At 40.5% G+C, this 20,076-nt stretch overlaps 2 protein-coding genes across 2 annotated transcripts in view; one reads left to right on the top strand and one right to left on the bottom strand.

Annotated features, from left to right (window-relative positions):
• ggt1a (gamma-glutamyltransferase 1a) overlaps positions 1-1,758 on the top strand; it is a 39,983-nt gene extending 38,225 nt beyond the window's left edge. Inside the window, exons 12-13 of the mRNA XM_062543428.1 lie at positions 337-450; positions 571-1,758. Coding sequence (XP_062399412.1) covers positions 337-450; positions 571-717 — 261 coding nt within the window. The 3' untranslated portion in view covers positions 718-1,758. The remainder of the gene's footprint in view (positions 1-336; positions 451-570) is intronic.
• Positions 1,759-5,593: 3,835 nt separating this feature from the next.
• On the bottom strand, positions 5,594-18,620 carry ggt5a (gamma-glutamyltransferase 5a). The gene is made up of 12 exons (XM_062543427.1): positions 18,427-18,620; positions 17,709-17,836; positions 17,464-17,562; positions 16,332-16,518; positions 15,892-16,052; positions 15,295-15,441; positions 14,816-14,946; positions 13,408-13,592; positions 12,317-12,408; positions 10,762-10,874; positions 10,045-10,155; positions 5,594-8,664 (listed from the first exon to the last, which is right to left on the bottom strand). Exons 1-12 carry the CDS (start codon positions 18,594-18,596, stop codon positions 8,518-8,520), a joined length of 1,671 nt encoding a protein of 556 aa, XP_062399411.1. The 5' UTR covers positions 18,597-18,620; the 3' UTR covers positions 5,594-8,517.
• Between the last annotated feature and the right edge of the window lie 1,456 nt (positions 18,621-20,076).

Here is a 20,076-nt window from a genome sequence, read left to right as displayed (position 1 = left end):
GCTGCGTAACTCCTTTATTAAAAGCGTAATTCTTTTTGGCTGGCACTCACCGCAAACATGGAATGTATAATTTATCAAAAGATGCATAACCTTTATATTAATATTCTGAGGCAAACAAATGTAAAATGAACACTTAAATAGATTTTTTTAAAAATGACTGGAGGGCTGAACACTTTGTGTTTATATCCCATCTGTCTCTCCAAGCTATGTTGACAACATAATGTCAACAACAGCAGTATTACGCTTTGTGGCCTGTGGTCGTGAGGGTGTGGAAACCCTCTCATTTAAAAAGTAATGTATGGCTCTGATGTGTCTGTTCTTGTTGTTTCCCCGCAGGTAATTCTGAATTCTTTGTTTTTTAACTATGACCTGAAAAAAGCTGTTACAGAGCCGAGAGTTCATAACCAACTCAACCCAAACATGACAGTGGTGGAACAGAACTTTGAGAAGGTAAGACATTCTGAGTAGATCGTATTGAACAGTTAAGCTTCTTTCATTTTAGGTTGGTGTGTGTGTGTGTGTGTGTGTTTGTCCAAATCATTTTGTAAATGAACTGACCATGTATTGCAGAGTGTTCTTGATGGACTGGCCCAGAAGAACCATGTGACCGAGCTGCTCAGGACCCCAGGGGCAGTGGTCCAAGCCGTGGTGCGCCAGGGAGACCGGATCTGTGCAGAGTCCGACCCCAGGAAAGGTGGCTATCCGGCCGGCTACTGATCCTTTTCCCCGCTTCTCGTCACTTTTTTTTTTTTTTTTTTTTTTTTTTAAACATCTCACTCGGCCTAGCCTTGCACCTCAGAGAAGAGAACAATATCTCAAATGGAATTTGGGCCAGGGATGACATTTCCAAACACCTTCAGAGGAGGATGATGAATCAGCCTTTTTAAACTCTGCATCTGCAAGTCTCCTCATCATTTGAATCCAATTTGTTTGGCTCCTAATGTTAGGAAATCAGCAATGGCCTTTGCAGGAACCAGTTGTTCTTCTCTGTATTTATTTTTTAATTTATTTTGTATTTATTTTATTTCATTCCTCCTATATTGATAAATATTTATCAATAATTTTATTGACATTTATTTAATACTTTGTGTTTGGAAAAGAAGTGAAGTACTGGACGAAATGAGAGTGGTGTAGTGCGCGTCCTCTGTGACTGACGTGTTTGGGAGACCCTTATTTGTCTGTGTTGAGCACCGTGACCATAGACATAGAATCACGATTCTATCTCTATAAATGTGACCCCAACCCTCTGCAAGCCCTTGCTACATCGCACAAGATAAGCAGCAGATCACCGTGGAACAACACACATACATTTAGTGTACACAAGCAAGAACAGAGAAAACAGAACAAAGATGTTGCTGCAGAACTTTCAAAATGATTTTAATTAATTTTGAACTATGTATCACTCAACTCCAAAGTTACATGTTAAATAAGTGATTTACTGTAAACTGTTTGCACAGGTTATGTTCAAAAGAGGGCTCTTCACTGTTTTTTGAATACATAGATCATTTTTGTACAGATTATGGGATTTAAATGAAAACAAATGCAACTTTTCTGTTTTGAGTTTGAATTTCTTCTCACTTGGACACCTCAAGCCCCTAGTTACACTTGCAAAATCTACCGGACCTCTGCTACATCATTTCATTTGGCTTGAAAACGGGACCACAAACCACAGTTGCCTAATCTACCAAAGCTAATACAGAATGCTGCAGAGGCCAAATCTGCAAAACTAAAATCACAGGAAAAGTGTAGAATCCTGACACAACAATAAACCTCCCGCTATTGAGGTACACTACCGTTCAAAAGTTTGAAATTTCCTTGTCACTTTCAAATTTCCTAATTTTCCATGAAAAGAAACGAGTTTGATCAGAAAAGAGCTAAATTCATAGGAAAGATAATAATCTGTAAGACTGGAAATCATTTTCTTTTCACCGAAATAAGACCTAAGAACTCTGCTTTTGTCAAAGAATCTACAAATAAAACAATGAAATTTGACCCCAAACTTTTGAATGGTAGTACATATTGGTGTATGGTGATACATAGCCCCATGTTAGGGTCAAGTGATGATGGGGACATTGAGGACTATTGCTGTTGTTGTGTCTTCAAGTAACTACCTGAGGCAGATCATGTCTTTTTAGCTGATATTGTACATTTCTATGGAACACTAGTAAACTCCACCACGGTAATAGATAACCACTCAGTTTTTGCAAGGCAACACTTGTCCCTTTAGTGTCTGTTAGGTTTCTCTGTCAGGAAAGCCTCAATACCTTATATCTGCAATAACACGTTTTCTTCAAATGGGAATCATCTGTTTCAGGTCACTTTGAATAGATCGGACCCTGATCTGGCGTGGATCTATGATCTATCAGACCAGACCTAGAGTCATCTGAACATAAGCTGTCTATGAGTATCTTATTATGACTACATCTTTCACTGTACTCCTCACATCCAAATGACAACAGTGGCAGCATACGGTACAAAGAGATCGATTTAGTTGTGTTCTTGTGTGCATTGCAGTTTGAGAAACATCCTGTGTCAATAGATGTTTTTTTCTAAGGGGTTTGAGGTTGAGGGCAGAGGGTGGGCAATAAAAAAGGCTTATTTCCCCACCCCCCACCCCCACCTCGAATGTGACTGCCTCTGTCATGAAACATAATATGTGAAAATGTTTAAACTCTCGAGAAGTGTGGTTAGACTGGACTGGAAGTCTTCCACTGACAATGTCACTCCTCGAAAAATGCATTTTTTTTTTTTAATGTGGGACTCGTGTGAGTATTAGTCTGATGCACTAATATGCTTCCTCACTCTCCTCTTGGCTGGGAAACCCTTTGAGTCCTCAGACAGTACGTGGTGCATCTACCAAGGCAGCTGCAGAACTGACTCAATCACTCAGATCCTTTTTGTTTGAAAAAAAAAAAAAAACAACACATGTTGACTCCAAGAGGTAAATATGAGACATAAGCTGTCACGATACATTATGATTGGCTAGGACTTGATTATAATGCATTCATGCAAGTTTCATGGCAGAGGGCATTGTTACGGAAGTTTCAGTGTTCACTATGGAGTAAGACGAGGGTGGTTCGGTAAATGTATAGTATCTTGGGAAAAATACATTTCCATATATATTTTTTTAAACATGCATTGTCTTTATGCTATGCTTGTTGCCATGCTTGTTATTAAACATTTTGAAACAAATCCTTTTTGTGTGTCCATATACTGCACACATAATGCACACATATTGTTGCTCATCTGATCCGGTTCTGTACTTCTTTGGTTATGTAGTTTATGTTTAAAGGAGTCCTAGAATTCAAAACCACATTCACCTTGTTACTGTTGAATTTAGGCAGCGAGCAGTGTCCAAAGGACAACACCAAAGACTTTACCGCGTCCCCCGCCTGCTTTCGTATGCAAATTGGGAAATAGAAACAGCCGTGTTGAAATGCTCCAATCTGAACAGAGCTCAGATAACACGTAATAGGCGCCCATCCCCCTTTAGATACACCCCTCGGCCCCTCTCATTTGCATACCTTCGATTAATAATTCTTGTTAAACTGCTCTTACGATGATAGTATCTAGATATGTGGTCTATGGCAGAGACGTTGTAATGCTAGCGTTATTACAGCTAACTTTGGAGAGTTACTATGGGTGATATCAGCTAAATTGGGCCACTTTTTGGTAAATCGCTTGGGACAGTAATACAATATCATCTATGCCTTTTCCAAGTGTTTTTATAGTTAATAATGACTGTTTTTCATACTTTTGTGTTGAAAGTATGTAAAAAAATATAATTATTTAGGCCCTACAGTTCTTGAAACACCAGCTGTACCAACTTTTTTCGCATGAGCAGTTTCAGGTAAAATGGGCCAGCAGCTTCAGGTAAAATGGGCCAGTCTAATTTCAAAGGGAAATTATAGTTAATTATCCATTTTAATTTTTAAAATACAATTGCTAATACAGCCACATAACATTTAGACTGCATTAAACAAACATATTCATATGTGGCATTAATAAAAACACATTGTGGGTGCAAACCCATGAGCACTTAAAAAAGTCAATTTTGGAACCTGACTGATGCCAGTGGTGTGTGTGTGTGGGTGTGTGTGTGTTTAGAACAAATGTGTAAATTACAAAAATTCACATTCAAAATTGATAATTGATATATTCAAAATGGTAAACTAATATTACTAGTGCGTGTGTGTGTGATAAAAACATTTTTCCTTCTTGTTTGCCATACTGGTGGTGGGGGGAGGGGGTCATGGTAAGTGTGTGTGTGTGTGTGTGTGTGTGTGTGTGTGTGTGTGTGTGTGTGTGTGTGAGACTGTGTGCGTGCACGTGTGTGTGTGTCAGTCGGTGTGTGGGTGCATGTGTGGGTGTGTGTGTGTACACACCTACATAGGCTACACACACACAGAGAGAGAGATACACCGTGACACACACACACACACACACACACACACACACACACACCCATACACCCATACACACACACACACACACACCCATACACACACACACACACACACACACACACACACACACACACACACACACACACACACACACGTGTATGTGGCCCATTAGAATGGGCCTATAGGATGGCCCATTTTAGCTGAAACCATATGGCCCATTTTACCTGAATGGGTTAAGGTAAATTGGGCCGCCAAGAAAAACATGATTTTTCCAAAAAATATGTTCATATACCAAGCTAACAACATTAATTCTGATGGATGCCATCAAGACAGATATTATGCATAGTTTTTTTGTGGGCATGTTTGTTTTTTTATAGATTTATAATCCTTATAATAGTTTAGTCAGATTCGCTATGCCAGGCTACTTACCATACAGTTTTCTGGTGCAGTCTTGATTAGCATTATTGCCCTGCCCACCATAGCAACCATAAACCAATCAAATCACCTGTTACTTGTCAAGCACAGTTATGACAACAGTTTAACACCCTTTGCAGTCATTGGCTCTAAATTCCAGAGGGGCTGGGACCCCCAAACCTTAAATGGCCCATTTTACCTGATGGCCCATTTTACCTGATATCACTACTATATATACTAAGAAATGTACCACTTACCAATCTAACACATTCATTCTGTTGGGGAATCTGCTGCACTTCATCTTCGTCAGAACCTTCTTCTGACTCGGTTTATACATGTACGGCTGTATTCCTTATTTAAATCCATTGTTGATAGCTTTATCAAAGACTTTGGCTTTATTTACCAGCAGTAAACGTAGTTTCACTTTGCTCTAGCTTCAGACCGGTGGATTGAGCCAGTCAACTTTCAGGACATATCGGCCAAAAGACCAATCAGCGCGCATCTCATTTGAATATTCATGAACTTGCTGAGTGGGCGGGAAAAACAAACTGTTTCATTGCAAGGCTTATTTATGACCTTGTATTAGGCAATCTAGCAGTGCTCCTGGGGCGTTTTCAGCCCCACAAATTTACATATGACATTATTTAGGCTCAAAGATCAATTTGTAATGGTCAAAAAATGCGTTCTATGACTCCTTTAATAAATGTATAGTTAGTCACCAAATGTAAGTGCCAATAGCTGCAATTCAAATTGCATAAATAGGGGTTAGGGATACAAGCACTGAAGACGAAGAGAAATCAAACTATTCCTGACTGCTTATATGTTTGTAAGTAGGATCACAGCAGTAGGCATTAAATTATTCAAAGCAATACAAGAAATGATACAAGAAATAAGACACAATTTATACCACTTTATAAATGGTAACATTTTCTTATTGATATAAAGAAGGTCTACATTCAATTCAGTTTTGCTTTCAGTAGAATCATCAGCTGTTGCTGAGAAATACACAGGAATTCTCATGGTAGTACAGATTTTAAAAAGAAAGAAATATATACGGCTGACTACATTTTTAATGAATAAACTAATAATATTAATAACAATATGATTAAGTCACAATAGATATTGGCTTAAATAGATGGTACTTGTACATTTTCACATTCATAACATGTTCATGTTTAACAGCCGGCCATGGCGGCCTTAAAGAAAGACTTCCTTAAACACCGATTAAGTGTCGTTATGAGAATATTTCATTTAAAAAAGAGAAAAACCCACACACATTCAAAACACCATGCCAAATAATATGCCCCCCCCTCCCCCCATACACACACGCACACACACAACCCTACTCACACACAAGGCGTACGCAGAGGAGTGACAGTCACACTCTCGAGAAATCCACGAGTGGAGAAAACAGCTTGCAGCTAAGCCTGCAGTGGTGACTCACAGGCTAAATCCTGTTCTCCAGGCTTCTCACAGACACATGGCACGACTTTCTCCCTCTCCCTCTCTCTGTGTGTGTGTGTGTGTGTGTGTGTGTGTGTGTGTGTGTGTGTGTGTGTGTGTGTGTGTGTGTGTCTGTAGTGAGCAATGTAATGGGACTGAATGCTGAGTAGAGTCTAAGAGCAAGAGAGCAAGCTGGAGTGTGTGTGTGTGTGTGTGTGTGTGTGAGAGAGAGAGAGAGAGAGAGAGAGAGAGAGAGAGAGAGAGTAGTGAGGAAGACAAGGATGGTGACAGATTTTTTCTTTTTTGTTAAAAAAAAAAGGATGGTGCGCAGGTGGCAGGCTGTGTTGATTTACTGCCTGGCTGTCAATCAGTTTCTCATATTTCAGGTTTTTACACCTGCGCCCCCTCACCCTCATCCCCCAACCCACACACACAGAGCGAGACAAGCTGAGGCCTATTCCGTGTGGCCCAAGGGTTAAGAGACAAGTTTGCCCCCGCGCCCACACTCCCACCCTGCCATATGGCAAACCGTGTCTCCTCTCCCTAAAACGGAGGACGGCAGTGTTGGAGCCTAAACATAGCTATGAGTCAGTCAGGACAACATCCTGAGGGACGGAAAACCTCAAAAGACCCCATCATTTTTCAGTCAACAGCCCATCACATGTGTCAAGCAATTCAAATACACAAATGTGTATCGTCTCTCTAATCTCGGCATCTACAAGTAAAGGAGTATTTGTTGAGTTGATTGAACAATTACTGCAATATATATACTGTAGATGTTTGCTTCAAGGCAGTTCAGATACTCTACATACAGATCAGGACAGGCTTAATTACTGGCACTTACATACCTAGCCTTTTCTCCAAACAAACAACCATATTTCAGTTATTTCAGTTTCATGGCCTTACGATATATTTTACTGCATAAAAAAAAGTTACTTTTGTATCCTATATTTACCAAATCTGTCATTCCACTGTCATTTTCAAATCTGGAGTGTTTGTACAGTGTCCTTATGTCCTAACAGTGTATTGGTTCAAACAAATCATACATTAAACTATGATTACAATACATAATTGGGAGGACAAAATGACAGCATGGGTGCACACTAGAAAATTAAAATAATGTTTTACCCTTATCCCATACTAATGCCACAATGGTGAGGGATGTGTTAGCCTTCACTTAAAGCAACACTAAAGAGTTTTTCGTACCTTAAAATAATGTTTACAAAATCATTTCAGCAGTTCATCAACTCGTAACAGGGTGAACGGCACTTCTGCTTTCACTTCGCGGCCCTCTATCGGCTATAACCACACTATGTAACTTTACGAGGTGGGGTAGTGTATCTGTAGTTCGATGAAATGAGACATCAGAAACTACAAATTTGACCAGCTTCGATGTCGCAATACATCATACTTTCATAAAATCATGCAACATATTCTACCTTGTCTGTTATTTGCTGAATAAGCAAATAGCGTGTGTGCGACAGAGGAAAAGTGCTTTAGTGTTGCTTTAAAGGAGAATTCCGCAATTTTTCACATAGATCTCTGTTGTCAAGGTCACTGAGAACTGTAGGTCCGAATGAAAACACAAAAATCTATCGATAGTTTGAGTTCCTGCTGCCAATAGCTAGAGCAACAAGGTAGCTACAGTGCTACACTCTGGGGGCATCTTTAGCATGCCCCCAGAGTTTTTTTTTTTTTTTCATTTTATTTCCTATCAACAGTACTCGGTGACCTTGAGAAACAGAGATCTATGTGGAATATCTCTGGAGTTTTCTTTTAACTACAGGTTGGAATTTAGTGATAAGACCGAGACCTATTCTTTCTGTCCCACAGTGAAGGCACAACTGTGACTGCCAGCTGCTGCTTGCTTCTCACAACCCCTCACTGATAACACGAATACAAGAGCATTCACTTCGCTCAAGAGCATTCGCTTCGCACAACCTTTCAAGCATTTACCAGGTTGGTGGTGGTGGTGGTGGTGGTGGTCACTTGGAGTGATATGATCTTGAAGTTATGAAATGGATTGAATCTGTAATCTGTGATTCCTGAGGTAAATTGATGTGCCAAGTGATTTTCTTTCACGTAATTCTGCACCAAGGCCAGTCAGAGGACAGCAGTGGTTTGACTTGTGCGTTCAATCCCAGAAGCCTCCTTGGGTTTTTCTTTTCTTTGTTGATAAATTTGCTCTCTTTACGAGAACACACAGCCCTTGGAATATTTTTCCTTAACCACTCCACAAGTGTGATGAGAAGAATTAATATCCAGCCGCTTTTCCCTTTTTCCGATCGTCCGACACGGCGCTGATGCATCCATCCTTTTTGGATATAGCATTAATCACGTTGAAGAACATATTCCGCTTCTCCACTTTGTTGCCAAAGGATTGAAGTTTCTCCACAACAACCTGTCAAGGAGAACAAAGAGCATGAGGAACATCCTTTCATTCACTGATAGTGCGTATCATGGGTGTATTACCAAATTAAAAGTTTCTGTTGAAACTATCAAACACCAAAGAGCTACATTCTTGTAATGTGTTGAAAACAACCTAACTTGTGCCGTTTTTAACCCATATCTACTGTATATCGAAATAGGGACAACACAGTTTGTGTTGTTTCCAACACATTCGCTTTAAAAGCACACATTAACCAAACAAAAGGATTTCGAGAATATGCAGTATTAAAGAGACCCTATGCAACTTTTTCACAGTCATAAAATCGCTTAGAAATCTTTGTTTTGCTTGACTGACCAGTTTTATCGAAAACAGTAACATTTCCTCCCGCCCCCAGTGTCCCTATCCGCTATTGCAACCTTGCAGTTTGTTCAGGAGGCGATTGCTCCTTGCTTACATCTGGAAGGCTGAGACACATAAGGAACAACCGGAGATGAAATCGCCAATCCTGCATAGTTTCTCTTTAAGAAAGTCCTGTTCTTCTAAATGTTTTGCCCAAAAGAGGACAGAACATCATTGACATAATATCATGCTCATTTGGCTGGGAACAACAACAGCAGAATTGTAAATAAAACCATAGTATAAACAAGCTTTCTTGACTAGTCATCCCGACATCGTGACGTGATCAAGTGATAATGTGATCTGGACTGTCTTGTACATAGTGTATCTGCTCACTTAGCTTGGAACAATAACAAACAGCAGAATTGTAAATCCAGCCATAGTATGGACAAGTTTTCTTGACTAGTCATCCTGACATTGTGAAATGATCAAGAGATATTGTGATATGGTCTATCTTGTTCACATCTGCTCACTTAGCTTCAAACAATAACAAACAGCAGAACTGTAATCCAAGCCATAGTATGAACCAGTTTTCTTGACTAGTCATTCTGACATGTCAGAAGTGGAAAGGTGTGACCAGTAGTGTCTGAATTAACCTCACAGTGTTATCACTGGCTGAACAACATTCTTTCTTTCATGAAGAATGAAGTTGACAGCTTAGAGAACTGGAGTGGAGTGCACCAGACTATTTGGCACATACAGTAGTGCAGGGCTCTCCATCAAAGATCCTAAAGACCTAAGCTTTACTTTGTTGCATTCTCGACAACAAACTTTATCGAAAGTTCTCGAAAAGGGAAAGCACACACCATCAGCACAAAAGATCCTTGAAAGGGCATGAAAGATCCATTGTCATTTATTTAATTTTCTTTTTAATTTATTTATGTAGTTGAATGGACACTTGAGCACAAGGAATTTCATTACTCAAAAAAAGAATGATGAGTACATGACAATAAACTTTGAACTTGAACTTGAACTTGAACTAGAACTTTTAATTACCTTGTCAAACGCTGGCTCAAAGCTTAGTGTATTTGCGGAGCTCACAAACACCACAGGAGCAGATATCGCCTCCTTCAGACTCTTTCCCATCCAGAGATGGTTCATGATTGTCTGGACAGCACAGGAGTGAGACAACAACAAGACATGAAAACATTACCCTCTGTAGATATGCACTAATCTAATAACACAAATATGAGCTTGTAATCTAATTATACAAACATGATAGGCTGATCTAGTAATACAACTGAAAGCTAAAAGCTTTATTTTTTATGTGGGTTCTATTCACTCTGTTGCCTTCAAGACTGCGTTACACATTTATCATGACCAGGTTTGTGTGATGAGAATCTAGAATTCTTCTCAGGTAACATGAGTGAACGACATGTACATGTACGGGAACTTCTTCAGGACTCTTTGGAAACCATTCCCAGCGTCTAACTTAAGGTGGTTGAGAGAATGCCAAGAAAGTGAAGTATTGTCATCAAATGAAATGTTTGCTGATTTGAAGAGCCTAAAATATAAAACATTTAGCTGTGTGCACCCTTTTTTTACACGCATGCACACACACATCATTATTGTGTTATTTCATAGCTTTGAATTTTCAGTTTTGTCCTACAATGTATAAAATAGTCAGAAATGCGATAAAACCGATAAAAGATAAACATTCTCCAAATGTTTGACCTGTGTAGTTGTGTAACGTGGTGTTAATGAAGTACTCACCAGAGCCATGCCAGTGATGATCATGCTACCCCCTGATCCCCCGACCACCATGGTGTGTTTCCTAGATTTGGAGTGGAGGATGGAGGGAGACATGGACGAGGGAGGTTGTTCACCTATGAGACAGGCACCAACGCTAAATTATAACATATTACATCTCGGCTTCATTGAAAATGAGGGCTACCCTCAATGACACTCAGAGAATAAATATAGGTTGAATGAATAAGTAAGCAAATTAATGAATAAATGAATGAATACCACACACACACGCACACACACACACACACACACACACACACACACACATACAACACACACTATACTGCTCACAAAAAGTTAGGGATATTCGGCTTTCAGGTGAAATTTCAGGATGAACTTTAAATTTACAGGTGAACTTAATGTGACCTTCTCTAAACTTTTAAATGCCCATGTCCAACAGTTCATTGTTTCAATATTTTCTGCACTGAAACATTACATTTCACGCGAAAGGCAGATATTCCTAACTTTTTGTGAGTACTGGTACTGTGCTGATTTCAAGGACCAAATTCTCAATTAACAGCACCAAGAGTATAGCTTCTCGGTCTTTGGTATTATTAGCCCTCAATGGTGCCTTCCAGGCAGCTCTGCCTTCAAGGCACTATACTCCCCTCAGTTTAGGGGTAGAATGAGGGTTGAGGGGGTTAAGGTTAGGAATAGGGTTAGTGCCTTTTAGGCTGTGCTGCCTGGAAGGTGGGGGCAAAAAACACCATTGAGCATAAATTCTCTTTGTGTGTGTATACTGTAGGATAGCGCTGAAGTGTCAGCATCAGCTACTGTGTTCAGTCCTTCTCAAGTGAAGATGATAGGAATCGGATGAAGACGCGTCTACCTGTGTGAGTCCACAGAGCAAGGCCACCCGATAAGGCAAACCTGTCCTATTTGCAAAAGCCCAGGTTCCCACTCACTGCTCTGAGTGATGTGTCACAGTCCTTTTACTGCTGTCTCCGGTTCACTCAGAAAGGTTTAACATCCCAAATGGCATCGTTAACCAGCCAACCTCCGCTCACGAAAGCTAAACCTCGCCTGGAGCAACAGGAGCCCTTATAGCTGGGTTGTAGAACTGCCAATCCGCAGTAAACAACACTGATTTCAATTGTTGCTTATGCTAACCACCTATCTCTGGAGGGCTTGGCTTTCACTGAGACTTGGATCAACCCAGAACACAATGCTAACCCCCAGCGGCACTTCCCACCAACTACACATTTTTCCGTACCTCCCATTTGCCCGAATGAGGAGGTTTGACGGGCCTGTTACTATAATTTCCGGCAAGTTATACTTACTGCATTTCCATTACATTAAATGTGTGTGTGTGTGTGTGTGTGTGTGTGTGTGTGTGTGTGTGTGTGTGTGTGTGTGTGTGTGTGTGTGTGTGCGTGTGTGTGCATGTGTGTGTGTGTGTGTGAGTAGGTTTGGTAAACTTGAGGAGTACTTCAAAATGCTGAAATAGATATTCTGTTTTGCTCAAGAACTAAAGAGGGAAAACATCGCAGTAGGATGAGTCAGGCTTTCAGCTCATTACCTGCCTGAATGCTGCTGGCCTTGCCACAGAAATCCGACAGCTCGTTATTCAGAATGATGCCAGTTTTGGGAGAGAAGACTTTGGACCCAAATCTGAATAGACACAAACAAAGGCACAGAAATTACAGTCTGCACGAGTTACACAAGATGGGCATTGCTTGTTCTTTGTTCTGAAGTATTGGCAAAGCACTTTCAGCTATTTGAAATGTGCATCAGGCTCAAATATGGCCCAAACAGGTCTTAGCTTATCAATCTGTCACACTGAACATCTAGTCTTTATTGTTAGGGAATAAAATGCATGACAAGAAAATCCTTATTGAAACAAAAAACTAGCATTTTGGGTTAGTTCATAGAGAGCTAACCATCAACTTTACGAATTGCTGACATGGAAATAACTACTCTACAATAAAAGCAATTACAATAAATATTTTAAAAGAGCTGCAGAAGAGCAATTAAAGTTGTTTCCTACAACAGACAAACAGAGCCACTTTACTGTTAATGGAACGACTAATAAGAGATTGGCATTACATAACTGATTTCCTGTCAGCTAATGTTTCAGCAGGCCAGACTAGCTGTCAGAGTGCTGTTAGGTAATGACCTTAGTATGACTGTTATACCCCATGAATGACTACCCATAGGGCATTATTGTTAGTAGAAATTAGGGTAGAGCTAGGGTTGGGTTGGCACTTTTGACCTGGCCAGAGGTGGAAGTCCAGCATCAGAAAGTAAAAGTCCAATCATGAGCCAATTTCACAGTGCCCAGGTGTCTGGCCTAGTTGATGTTAATGATGCCTTAATTGGCAGGGTAAATCATCTTCCTGTTTCTGTCTTTCCTATAGACTGAGCTGTTCCAGAGGAAGTTAGTTTACACAGTGGCGACATCTTGTGAAATAGGCTCATAGGCATATTGGTTCTATCTGTGCACTTAACACAGGTGATCTCACCAATTAGCTGCTCCACCTGCCTCAAGAGTTGTGCTAATTAAGAATCAGCTGATTTAAATGAATGGTTGGCACAGATATGTGGTAGGACTTTTACTTTCTGAGGCTGGACTTTTCCACCTCTGGATCTGGCGTGGCTGCTTTGACTCACATGTGGTTGATGGTGCTAGTAACGGACACAGCCATGCCGTCCTCGGCCAGCACTGATACGTGTGTGGTACCCACGGAATCCATAGAGGGCGTCACGTTGTAGTACTGGTCATCGTGGGTGCGGTCATCATGGATCATCGCTCTTATTCTATCCGCAAACTCTTCCTTACTTGCTGCCAATGCTGGCTGCACATTGAAAGAGGGACATAATGTATTCATGACATATTTGATAGCAAATCAGTGGCATTATTTCATAAGTATTAACTGCTAAGTCAGCTAAACATGTTGTGACCAACCCACTTAGAATACAGGTTTTGCTCATTTAGGACATATTTGACAGCAAGTCAGCTGTCAGTAGCTATTACCGGTGCGGTACACAAGTCAAAACTGAACATATCTTCTTGTAATTGGCCCTAAATTGACTCCAATCCTAGTGAAAAGTTGTATCGCCAGACTCACAGAATGACTGGATGAACGGGAAAAAGGTAAATATCAATTGTTTTGCTCGAGGGGAGGTGGAAAATTAGCTTATTTCCAAAAATATATTAAAAAATAAAAACTGGCTAAGTTCGGAATGCTTCAGGTCTGGATAGGGTTACCCCTCATCCATGACTCTAGCTTATGGTCACACTTAATATATCTAAAAACCCATTTACCACCGGATTTCCCCTTTAACTGCACTAATTACTTCGCATTATCAGAGTGATTGATTGAGAACGGCAGTTTCCAGCAAAGTAGGACCCATCTAAGTGAAACAGCAGCGGATGGTTTGTTGATACTGATGAGTCACTAGAGTCTTGTGGAGTACATTTAGAGTGTGGTAGGCTGAGAGTGAAATATCATCACTATGAAATTACACTGTGTGAGTAGGAGTGAGTTTGGGACAACAGGAAAAGAAAATAACAAAAATGTCAATAACACAGCAAAATCACAAGTGTGAAAATCCAAGAACTGTTTTAAGAGTTAATCTTACTATTGTAAGTGAGTGATGAGAGTAACAAGATCTACATCCTCAACTATTTTTTAGTTAGTTTTAGGTCTCTATCTTACACCTGATCACTCTCATTTGTTGAATGGATATAACACCCAAAACATATCCGTGATTAATTTAGAAACATAAGCACAATCTTTTTGAACTATGCACCTTGCATAGAGACAGTTTATACCATTGTCAAGATGGTAAATGTATGCAAATGGTGCTTCAGACTTTGTGCTTAGTCCGTTGAAAAAGAGCCCTTAGTAATCGAATCACATAATCTCTGAATAGTGTTAAAATCAAGTTAATAAACCAAACACTGTTGATGTTGTATACTTTATTTCAAGCCTTTCAGTCAGAAATATTACAAATGCCGATTAAAGTTTTACTAAATTGCACTTGAAATTATACTTATGAGCAGATATATACATACCTCAGAGGGTGTGAATCTTGGATCTCTGAGAAATCTCCTCAGTCCATTGGCAAATTTGGAGGTCTCCACGTATCGCTGAAACATGAGCGTCTTCTGCTCCCCTTCAAGAGATGCTGGTGTCAAATTGTAACCTGTTGGGATTGGAACCACCCTTGTTTCAGTCATGCACTTCTAGTGACATACGTTATTCCAACAAACAAAAACAAAATTCCTTCAAACATCCCGCATGACTCGAGCTGATGATACAAAGCAACTTTTTGAACTTTTTGTTGCTGGTCAATGTTCATTAGTTTGACAATCCTGGCACAATCTCATTGACATTGTGCAAAATTTTTCTTGCCACAACTGTAGCCAGTTTCAAATTTAGACTTAAAGGTGAAATCTGGTGAAATGACTGCCTGGGGGGGGGGGGACACCTCCACCGCATGCTGGTGTGTGTGTGTGTGTAGGTCTGTGTATATGTTTCCGGTCTGGCTCACCTCTCATGGTGTTCAATATGAAGCTCAGAATTGCGCCTCCAGCTGGTGGAGGTGGAATGTACATGTCGTAGTCTCCTAGCGGCAGCTTCCACGCGTCCAACACCTGAACCTTAAACGAGTCCAAATCTTCCTGGGACAATGTCCCACCTAGTCATTCAACATCAAATGAGATCAAGGTGAGAAAAGAGATTGTCTGAACAAAGCCTGCACAGCCCAAGAGTAGTATGTGCTGAAAAGTAGGCCACAAGCATAAATAAATGGATTTAGTAAGGTCTCAATGGTGAGTGAGGGCTTAAAGCTGACCCATCGATGTTTGTGCTTAAGATCTTGGTCATGGTATCAAATTCACAAATGGATTTTGCATAGTTATTTAGTTAGACTTTTGACGAAGCATGCACAACATTGAAATTAGTGCCCAGAATGAAAAATAATTACTTATACTAACCCTAAACCTAACCCTAGAGACTACAGTCAAAGGTTCATGGCTAACTTTGAGGATTTGTTAGAAATCTGTAAGCTATTGCATGGACAAAATTCTTCGGGTTTACATAAACGCCTTTTACCATTTACTACACAATTTCATGGAAGAATGTTCACCTGCTTCCTGGATGTCACTGATGAGGTTTCTAGCTATTTCTCCCTTGTAGAATGCTTCCCCGCCTTCTTTTGCAATAATCTCCAGAGTATCAGCCAGTTTCTCAAACCTCAGCGTATCTCCTTCTTTCAGTAACTTACCATCTTTGTCAACAAATAATTTCCTATAAAAAAAGGGAAAAAAACATAAACAGGTCAACACTGTTGGATGATGACACTAAATCTACCGGTGGAGGGTTATACTGTTAATGAATAAATACTGTGGGTTTGTGTGTGCCTGAGAGAGGGGGTGTGTGGAGGGTGAGAGAGAGACAGTGAAAGCAATAAATAGACAAGAAGAAGAAGAAAGAGGAGGAGGAGGAGAAGAAGAAGAAGAAGAACACAAAGAACAAGATGAAAAAACAGATTCTACATTGATGAAAACACACTTGCGTGCATCTCACCGTATGGGCAGTGTACTGTTTTCTAGAACCACTAAGAAGCGGCCCAGCACATGAGGAAGGGGGAATCCCTCTCTGGCCATCTTGATGGTGGGCTCAAACAGACTGGCCCAGGGCAGCTTCCCGAAGAGTTTGTGGGCCTCCGCATAACCCCGGATCTCTCCAGGAACTCCAATCCAATATTTACCTTCTAGGGGAGAGGAAGAAACATCACATTTCAAGGATGCGTACCGTGGCATGGGGACAAATCTCACAGGGGAGCTACACCAGGCGCGCAACTGAAGCGGTCCGTTCGCAAAGCGTATGCTGCAGCAATTAATAATCACTACAATGTAAGTACACCAGAAGCGACATTTGAAAAAATGGACCCATCTTCCAAAATGGATTTCACGCGTCGCAAACGGAACACTTCAGTAACGCCGCTGTAGCTGGTGTAGCAGATGCTGTCTATATGATACCTGTATGTTTAAGTTCCAAAAATACTAACTGCTATTACAGTAATGATTAGCTGCCATAAACTACCATTCAGAGACCCAAGCTCTGAAATTGTATATTTAGAATTGCATTGTTTATGTGGTCATGTTTTTTCTCATTTTGACTTTCATCAGTTGTTCCCCCTCTCTCTCTACCCCCCCCCCCCCCCCCCCCCCCCCCCCCCCTCTCTCTCTCTCTCTCTCTCTCTCAAGGGTTGTTATACCCAATCCAACCTAATGATATACATTTATGTGATCATGTGTTAGCAATTTTCTACTCTCCATGTCATTCTGGTGAAACATCAGTATAGTGAAAGAGTGTGCGGTCTGGAATGAGGGTAGCTTCCTGTTTACATAAATGGTGTGTGTGTGTGTGTGTGTGTGTGTGTGTGTGTGTGTGTGTGTGTGTGTGTGTGTGTGTGCGTGTGCGTGTGTGTGTTTATGCATGTGCCTAGCCTACAGTATGTGTCCAATCAGAAATCAGAGTGGTTAGGTAAGTGGTCAAAATGATTTGTTCACAATGCTGAAGAGTTCACCCAAACAAATTCAAGAGTGACCCTCGGAAGTTGACAATAATATGTTATTGTCAACTTCAGAGGGTCACTCCTGAATTTGTTTGGGTTAACAGTTCATTTGCATGTTTTCATCTTTCATCAGCCTACCTGATTTAAAAGGCTTGGAGGGCGTTGAGCATTTTGACATCAAATTAGAGTTGAATACTTTAGGAACTGTCTCACGAGAGTTAATGATTTTCACTTTTCCTGCAGCAAAAAAAATAAATAATAATTCAGCATCAAGCTATTATGGTTAGGCCTAAACATCCATCTAACTGTTGGAGCAAACTAAAACGTCAACGACACGTTTCACAAACGCCTCTTGAAGGCGGCAAATTGTTGAAACTCCTTACCTTCCTTGTCACGGATAGTAAATATTGAACCCCCGCCGATGCCCATACTCTGCGGGTGAATGATGGACGTGCAGACCAGAGTAGCAATAGCGCCATCTACCGCTGATCCACCCCGCTTCAATGTATCCCTGCATACCGTGGGTTTTGCGGGAGCAGAACAGTGCATTAAGATATAGGCAACAAATAGTCGGTATCTTATCTATAGTAAGGCATATCAATCAATATTATAGTGTACAAAATAATCTTGTTTGTCGCTTTATGTCTTTATTGAACTGTAAGCAAAAGTGCCACAAAAGTAGTTGTAGGCTAGGCCTGGAATCAACTGGTCCTCTATTGGTCTGAAGATTTTAAGCCGCTTATAACCAATGGTACATTGAAGCTAATTGCGCAATGGCCATACCACCTATCATCCTGATAAGCAGATCATAACTTCTCTAAGACACAGCAGCGCAAATGCTAGCTATTGAATGTAGAGAGAATGTTGAAATGTCCACAGTTCGACCACGTTTGAAATTTAATTCACTCATAATTAAAAAAAAAAGGGACAAAAACATGTTTAATCTCATGTTCTCAACTGGCACAAATAGCCTACAGTTTGACTCAAACAGTTAAAAGACACTACTTAGCCTAATGACAGCGTTAACTAACGTAGGCTATAGAGTATGCTTTACAATCATGTATGGCATTAAATCACCCGGCAACATCATCATACACTCACCGCCCTATCTTCGAACACATCTCTGAGTCGGCAGCTACAGCAGCTTTTCGGAAATCCTCGTCTGAACATCCTTGATTATCCAAGACAGCTATGCACAAAATGCAGATGAGAACTATGCTGTTTAACACCAAGCATAAACACATGCACAACTTTAACGTAGGCTTTGCCATGGTTAAGATGTACTCCCGCCTGCTACTCCTAAACTAATCGCCGCAGTCTCTTCTGACAGACAGTGAAGACCGTCAAACTCCTCCCTTATAATTGGCCACAGTTTCTCCCATGCCGCCTCAGTGCAATAGTGAAACTGATGGCTAGTGTGTAGGCTACACTGGCAGTTCAAACAACGTAGGCGTGATGATGCGGAGGGGGATTACGGTCACTATAGGTCTGTAGCCTGTACGTACCTACTATTGGTTAGGACACTGTAAAGGTAAGGACGCACTACAGGTAGCTCAATCATTCCGAACCCATTTTCTCCATTAAAGATAGTAAATTCCTCCATTCTTCTAGAAGCATATTAGTCAGGTCGCACACTGATGTTGGACGAGGAGACTAGTCTGTGCTAAGTCATGTTGAAACAGAAAGTATCATCTAACTGTTCCCATGAAGTTGGGAGCATGGAATGCTATAAAATAATTCAGATTTCCGTTCACTGGAACTTTGGGTTTGGGAAGTTTGGGTTGAAGACAGTGTGCGGTCAGTGAGTCAGTGTATGATCTCTCAAAAGCACTGGAAGAATGGTCAAAAATTCCCATGAACACACTCCTACACCTTGTGGAAAGCCTTCCCAGAAGAGTTGAAGCTGTAAACTGATAAAACAGGGCTGACGTCATATTAAACCCTATATGGATTAAGAATGGGATGTCAAGGATATGTGATGATGTAGGGCTATTTTAATTCCAAAGGCCAAGGGAACTTTATCAGGGTGCAAAGTGTCCTGGATCCATGAAATAACTGGCATTTAAAAAATAAAGAAAATACAAATCTGCCTGCCTCTATGGGAATTTTAACACATAGGGTTAACATGGGCGTTCCAATATATGACCCCTGCATTTTAAAGAAAACATTTATTTATTCACGATACATTATTCATTCACAAAGAAAATTGATGTTTGATTGAGGTTGGATATTTCCTCAATTTTTCATCTAAGGCATTAAGATCAATTTCCAAAAGATGATTTTATATTCCTCTTTATAGTCAACTTTAGCATGTGTTCCAATACTTATGGAGGGGACTGTATACTGTATATATTACAGCATATTCAAGCCTTACAATTTTGGACATTCTAAGGAAAGAGTAGATGTGTTGCATTATTTTGTGTGCACAAAAGAAATAAAGACATCAGAAAGTAGGACTAGCCAGATCCATTCATTGGGCACCACAGATGTCTATCAAATGCGTCTGTATAGCTCACCATCATCTGGCTTCTCCCCCTGTTCTGTGATTGGTCCCTATCTCAGGCAAAAATTAGGGCTGTAGTTTCCAGACTGCCTTAGCAGCATGAATGAAATTGCGTGCAAGGCTAAATGAACAGTAAAAAGCAGTAATGAAGCATGTGAAAAACATTCCAGATACACAGATACAGACAACTCTGGGTGAGGCGACAGTATGGACCTTAATTTGTTATCTTGATACGATCACCATCTGGG

Source organism: Sardina pilchardus, chromosome 8 (assembly GCF_963854185.1).
Source record: "Sardina pilchardus chromosome 8, fSarPil1.1, whole genome shotgun sequence".
Lineage (NCBI taxonomy): Eukaryota > Metazoa > Chordata > Actinopteri > Clupeiformes > Clupeidae > Sardina > Sardina pilchardus.
The sequence above is the reverse complement of the archived record's forward strand: the minus strand, read 5'-3'. Positions and strand labels throughout refer to the sequence as shown.